Here is a 7,421-nt window from a genome sequence, read left to right as displayed (position 1 = left end):
ACTCAAAAGTCTAATATAAAGGATGAATGGGGATCAATTCTTTGGTCAGACCATTTCATTTCTGCAAATCCAAGATATCACAGGTCTAAAACAACAAAACCCAGGCAAAAGAAGGGACAGAAAAAAAAACGTTCAGATAGAGTTACCAGCCGCTCAGCACAGCTGTGTCAACCAAAACTGCATTATGGGTAAGGCCTTTCGCTTGCAACCTGCCAGTGTTCTTGATCAGAAATTACATAAACAGGGAATCCTGGGGAAAAGAATCCTCTCACTAGTCATGAGCGCTGGGGAGAGCATGCTAAAGCGGGAGAGGAGTTCATGGGCAGGATTATATAAGCATGCTTCAATACTGTTCCTAACAACAGCGCAGCCATCTGCACAAAGCATGAATCCTCCCATTAATGATACATTTATGCTGAGCTGAGGTATGAGCTCATGTTCCACGGTGGGTTGCAGAAACGCTCATCTTTCCATCCTGTAAGAAACAGAATCTGAAAAAGGTCAAGCAAGGACTTGTGATCTACAAACAAATGCCCTTTTAAAACAATTTTGCCTTTTACTTTCAGAATGAGTTATTCTTTCTGAAAAATTGTACATGATCAAACAACATGCAGTAAGCATGATATGGCACACTGCCATTTTACTCTCACACTATTGCACAACGGACGATACTCTAGCATTTCCAGTTCGAATTTCCAACGTCACCTATTTTAGGAACTTTTCCAAACAATTTTAACACAAAATTTTAGTAGGTTCTACACAACTCTTTCCTTCTAAACTCTTATTTGAGTGCAACAATGCACTAAAGTACACTATGTAACTTGTTTTGTCCAAAATTAACAAAATTCAATACATCAATCCTTCTTCCAAAACGTTTTTTTTTGTCTTACCCTGATTCACTATGATAAACCTATTATAAGTGTTATTTTTTAGACTTGATGTAATGTTTTTTTTTTAGGGAAATTGCGTACATGGTTTACTCGGCCTCGTCTTGTCTCGTCATAGCCGTAAATAAAGAAAAGTTGCTCCGGTTACTTTGACCCATGTCTGGTATGGGAAAAGTGGAATAGTTAGTTATCACAACGAGCGAGAAAGTGCAATCGAAAGTGACTTATTAGCCATTCAGTAACATTTGGCACGACTTTTTGAATCTTATCTGTTACATTGCTATATTTATATAATTGCAAGGTATATTGCATTTCCATGTAAACTGTCAAAGGTCAATACAACATTAAATAAATAGTTTACCCCAAAATTTTCAATTTACAAACTCAAGTCATTCCAAATTCAGTGAGAATAAAATGAAAGAATTTGTGCAAACTATTCCTTTAAACTTATAACTATGAAAGGAAAAGGCCATGTCAACCCACGTGTATCTAAGCTTCTACACAAAGCATGTGGTCAGCATATCATATAGCAAGCTATCATTCTCACACGGCCCTTTGATTTTCAGTTATCAATGACATTTGCAAACAGTGTACACTTGTGCTCCACACTTGAAGGTCAGTATAAAAATAAAAAAACAATGTTCACATGGAGTCCTCTCACAAACATTTGAGCAAATATTGTTCTACCCTTCCCTACTGATGACATTCAAAAGCAGCTCAAAAGTGACCTAGAGAGAAAGTGTCTGAAAATTAGCTATTTCATGAAGATGCTGCACCAGGAGACACTAAAAATAAATTAGTGAAAAAACTAATCAGCTGGGTTGGCAACAGCAGCTCTGATGCTTCTTGAAATAGTGGAAGATAACGCACATTTTTAATCCACAGAATACAACCATAAAAAAAAAAGGAAATTATATATATTCAGGAAATTATACATACGGAAATATACTCAGGAATAAATATAAATACATTTCTAAAAAAATATTTCTAAATGAACATTGTGGCCTTCTCATCTCTAATTACAACCCATAAAACCTCTTGGCGAATGTATCCGAATATCCAACCTTGTGACTTAAATGAGAGAGAACATGCGATTTTGCTTGGCATTGTGCCTGAACTTATGTCATTAAAGTCGATTTGAAGTGCAAGACTACTTCTTGATGCAAGAACGCTTTGCATTGGATAAACTGTGGCCGACACTTCACCTATATTAAAAGCTCAAAGAAAGACCCATAATAATCCAAATCCGCCTTAGGGAACGAGACATGCCAACACAACCATTCAGTGCAAAAGCATCTTCTAATAAACTTGTCAATGCAAAAGTTGTAATGTGGCACACCACAAGTGCAAAAGGCTGTCATTTACACATTTCATTACTCGGATGTGATATATGAGCACTACTGTTAATTAGGACTAACTCATTCAGAGTAAAGTGTAAAGGTGACCTGGAGGACATGTGTACAACAAGTAAACCTCCAACATTTGAACAATCCTGAGGGACAGCTAGTGTCAGGACCAGTCAGGACATTACACCAAATCATTCAGTTGTCTGTGAGGTTCCACCCTTCAAGTTGTCCCATGTTTTAAAGAAACAACCTGAGATGCATGTTTCACATGATTACTCGTTAGTTCAGTTGTAGCAAACAGGACATTTAGATCAATGCAGCCTCCATATCAACTAGGGTATATAAAACTAGGGATAAAATAATGATGTAATAGTTAAATATAACGTTTCTTAATTAAGATAATGTGCATGCGGGTCATTTACACCTTCACTTTAGGGCCAGCACTGAGTCAATAGTAAATACGACGTATTGACCAGGCCGACTGACCTTGAAATGATATACACTGTATCACAAACAAAACACTGACAAAACCCTGTAAACACACGTATAACTGGTTACCGGATAATCTTGCATCACAAAGCTATTTGATTAAATGCTTAGATCATTTACAGCAGTATTGTAGGCGCGAATGGTTTCATAAGTCACCCCGCTGCCTGTGTGTGTGTGCAAACCTTATGGACGATTAAAAAAAAAAAACACTTTCTCATTCATCGTCGTCAGATTGTTTACCAACGCAATGTTGTAATTAAAACTGGATTAGAAAACACAATGGATTAATATAAACTAAACTATCGTATTATGTTCCTTTTCTTTAAAAGGCATCCAACAAGCTAACAAAGAAACGCGAGCGCAGCGCGCGACTCCCGCTGCAACGTACAACGTCACCGCGAAAATAACGTTCCGCTAGAAGAAGCCGCGAAGAGAATCTGCAAACCGGCAGATTGAAAGAAATACGACTGTCCGAAACAAACATGAGGTATGTGGCAGGGGTGTAAGGATATTTAAATTTAAAAGCCCATCGTGTCAGATAAGCATTAACCGGTGTTAAAGCGCCGGTTAATGCGGCTTTACTGGCATATCTACATACACATTTGAAAGTGGAAAACTCACAGTTCCTCTGTTGCAAACTCTGGCAAGAAGCTGGAACCAGAACGGCGGGGTTTTTTGATAGAGTGGCGGCGGACCTAGTGAGAGAGCTGAGGACCTTCAGGTAACCTGCCATGCTGCTTTTTTTTTAAATCCTAGCCGAAAACACTAGAGGTTGCTTCCCGACTTAACTCCGGTCGAAGGAAGGGTCGAATGAATCGGAGCAAACGGGAATAAACGCAGCTCTTCTCCGCCTCCGTGTCAGGGCCGACGTCACAAGTACATGAGGTCAGGACTAAAAATCATCGAAGGGGCGATTGGCCAATCAGATTTGAATACGCAACACATCGATGTTCCACCTGGTGACTTTTGATAACGCACAGTTTGCACGTTCTCTTTCGTTTTCAGTTAACCCTTCACAGGCGTCTGGAGTTATTTCCGATTGTGCACTCTAGGAATGTGCTCATTTGCATTGATCTTTTTTTTACATATATACATATACTTTCATTTTTAGAAGAATTTTCAGTGAAGGATTTTCACAGTTGCGGTGTTTTTATTCGTGTTATTTATTTGGCATAAGTAACAGACACGGAACAGGCGGATAACATCTTCACATTCCGTTGTCAGGTTGCTGAGCAGCTCCGCTAATTTTAGCTGGGTTGTGTTACCATACTGGGTGAAAGAATGGGAGGTGCGAGGGTCTGATTGTGCGCATGCGTAGTAGAGCTGCTGCAGGTCATTTCAAGGTGCTACAAAGCTAGTGTCTGAGTAGGCTGAGGAGTTAAATACACATTTTATGTTCTGCCTCACAAAATTCACAACATAAAACTTTAGGTAATTTTAGGTTTTGTTTTTGTTTTTTTGTTGGTTTTGCAGTTAATGTATGCATATAATAAAATAAAAAATAGGTTTCTTCACAAATGAGTTCAGATGTCCCAGCTTTGGCAATCTAGGCCAGTTCAAAATTAAATTCCTCAAATGCTTCACGTGATTTTGACAAGGAAACTGATTGAGTAATGTCACTAGCCTTTCCTGTTTATGTCTGTATTGTAAACCAAAAAATTGTTGCCCTCCAAATAGACAATACATTTTTCAGGTGTATAGAGACAAGGAAATACTTAAAAACTAGCAAAAAGTTTGCTGGCCCGCACACTGAATCCAGAGGAAGTCTAGAAAAACATTTTTTTATTTCATAAAGTTGCATCGTGCAAAGTGCATGTGGATTAAAAACAGGTAGACACAAGCACATTGCTATCTTCACTTCTGTATTTATGTGTGTATTGTTGTCATGTAAGTCTAGGCTGTCATTCTGAAATTCAGCATGCAAATATTGCTCCTCTGAACTACATGTCAATATGACCTCTGTTATCATTCAGAGGTCTGTAACGCGTAGTTCACAGTCAGCTGTTTACCCTACAGTGTTTGTCTGCTTACAGTAGTCAACTCTGCATTGGTCAAAGACAAACAAAAATTCACAGCTGGATCTGGTTCACTAGAACTGCTGTGTACTTGTTCAACAGAGCAGTGTCAGTGTGGTACTGATGAGAACATTCTGTCATGTGCTTATAATGACACTGAGTTTAGGGTAGAAATAATGGAATGTACTAATAAAAACAATAGTCTTAAAAAAATTATAGTAATAATACACTTCTTTTGTATTGATTGTTTTGTATGTACATACATTTTTTATCTTAAATTTACAATGAAATCAAGCCTAGCCTTATACATGTATTGCCTTTAAATGAAAAATTCTTAACTATTATTATTATTATTATTATTAATAAAATAATATTTATATTTAATATTTATTAATAATTATTATTTTTAGGGTTGGGTATCGTCTAAATTTGAACGATTTCGATTTCAATTATGCTTATTATTGTTAAAGCATTTTTATAGTGCCACCTGGTGGAGGTAAAAACTATCATTTTAGTAAATAATTAGTATAAAATAATATTTAAATTAGTTTTTCACCTAGTTCAGAGAGGATTAAAATTCAAATTTAGTTAGTTAGTTAGTTAGGTAGTTAAAATAGATAGTCTAGCAAAAAGTAATATTATGACTAATATTCCTTGTTTCAAAGTTGTGAGTTATAAGTTATTATAAAAAGAACTAATGCAAAATGTGTGTCACATTTAGATCATAATATAATCATATTCCATTTTATTCATTCTATTTGTTTTCCACTTATCTAGAGAGGAGAGATGCTATACTATATCTCCACCAGAGGTCAGTAATAAATTATTATTGCACTTTAGTGAAGGCTGATACAGTTTTCCAGTCGAGTTTCTAGAATTACTTACACCTACAGTGATTATTTTTAGTTCACTTGAAGTATGTTGTTACACAAAATGTTTATACTTTCAACATGGCAAGCTATCTGTAACTAATTGTTTGTATTGAGTGAAATCATTTATCATACATAAACATCTCATCATAAATCCCCTTATCTTGGTTGAAAACATCACAGTTTGGATATATAATTAAATAACAGTTTTAAGTTAAGTAAGTTTAATAAGTTAAGTTATTTTACAATGACCTATTTATGCAATAACTGCTTTAGGAGACTACTATGAACAACCAAGGAGGCAGCTTAGTCAACAAGTATCATTAGTCATACGGTAAATACGGTAAACCTAATACCATAGGATATCCAGGGACTTTCACACACAACAGTCAAAGTAAAACGAGTTTACAGAGAATTTTACAAAAAACAAGCAAAATTGTGTGAGTGAGTGACAGTTCTGTCGGTCAACATGTCTTAACCATGCTGGTTCAAGCTGACAGACAACTCAACATTACACCTATTCTGTCTTTACCATGTACATCCTGGTATCATCTGTTCACAATTGAACGCATACGTCTAGCCTAAACTACAAGAGGATCCTCTATAATCCCTTAATGTACTTTATTAAAAGTCCTAACGAGTTTACAATTTACAGTGGATTAGATCTGGAAAAAGAAACTGGTCTACTATAGGTCAGGGGTCAGGGCCTCACCTGAGATGTCTGCGTTGTTACTCCTTTGAGATTTACAATCTATTTAACCCACATATGTCTTCTTTTTGTTGACCACAGTGACTACTAATCTAAACACAGTCTATGGGGATCTGAATGCTGCAATGATGGGTCTGTCCTTATCAACATAACAGGTGCTCTTACAGTCATTTGAGGTTTCAGACTTTGAGATTAGAATGACTAGAACGTTTGTACAGATTGATACAGACATTTATTCAAAATATACAAGATACTACATACAAAAATACTATGCATCAAACAATGTAAACATGAGCGCAACCAATATGCCTCACAGTTTTAATATAAGACAGTTGTGATAAAACCTTTTCACATGGTCTCATTTGGGGTTTATTAGTAATTAAAATGTTACTCTTATATGTTCAGTTTGTTACTACTGAATTGCTTGCAGTTATGAATTATAAATTATACTTATTATTGACCCATATGTGTTTTTATGCCATACACATATTTTATAATCACAGACCAAAAGCCTGAATGCATCGGTTTGTTGATTGCTTGTGTTTTATGTCTTAACCCAGGGGAAATTAGTGAGGAGTTAGCCAGCTAACTCTAGTACTACCAAACATCTATTATTTGACAGCCTTATGCAGGCTAATAAGTGGCTATTAAACGTTATAGCAGCAATGAATCTGAAGCACTTTGCATTTGCACAAAAAGTAACATGGGCACATTAGTTCACTTCTACCACATAACATTGGCTGACAAATGGATAAACCTATACGTTTACATTTGTCTGTACAATAGTCATTGGTTTACCACAAGGTATGTTCTGCTACAGACCTAACCTAAATATATTATGATACGCTGAGATCAAACTATTACCTAGAGATTTTTGTCAATTGTTGTCATATTTATATTTGTCATGTGATTTCTTACTTGCAGCAAACCGGTTCTAATATTGTCATTAAAATGCTGCTCAATATTTTATTAAAAGTAATCTGTGATGCAGAACACATTTTACTCTCCTTCAAAGGCACTATACACTAATTAGCTACAAACATTCAATCTTTTGAACTCATCATGGAGCGAACTGACACTTTATCTAAGGGCTCTATGACTATATA

General features: G+C 36.0%; 1 protein-coding gene across 1 annotated transcript in view; it reads right to left on the bottom strand.

The window, feature by feature from the left end:
- The window catches only part of idh2 (isocitrate dehydrogenase (NADP(+)) 2), a 12,770-nt gene extending 9,041 nt beyond the window's left edge, over positions 1 to 3,729 (bottom strand). The window contains exon 1 of the mRNA XM_081373152.1: positions 3,344 to 3,729. Within this exon, the coding sequence (XP_081229278.1) occupies positions 3,344 to 3,455 (112 nt within the window). The 5' untranslated portion in view covers positions 3,456 to 3,729. The remainder of the gene's footprint in view (positions 1 to 3,343) is intronic.
- Between the last annotated feature and the right edge of the window lie 3,692 nt (positions 3,730 to 7,421).

This window comes from Scardinius erythrophthalmus (assembly GCF_964197995.2).
Source record: "Scardinius erythrophthalmus genome assembly, chromosome: 8".
NCBI classification, from domain to species: Eukaryota; Metazoa; Chordata; class Actinopteri; order Cypriniformes; family Leuciscidae; genus Scardinius; species Scardinius erythrophthalmus.
Note: the sequence above shows the minus strand (reverse complement) of the source record. Positions and strands in the feature narration are given on the sequence as shown.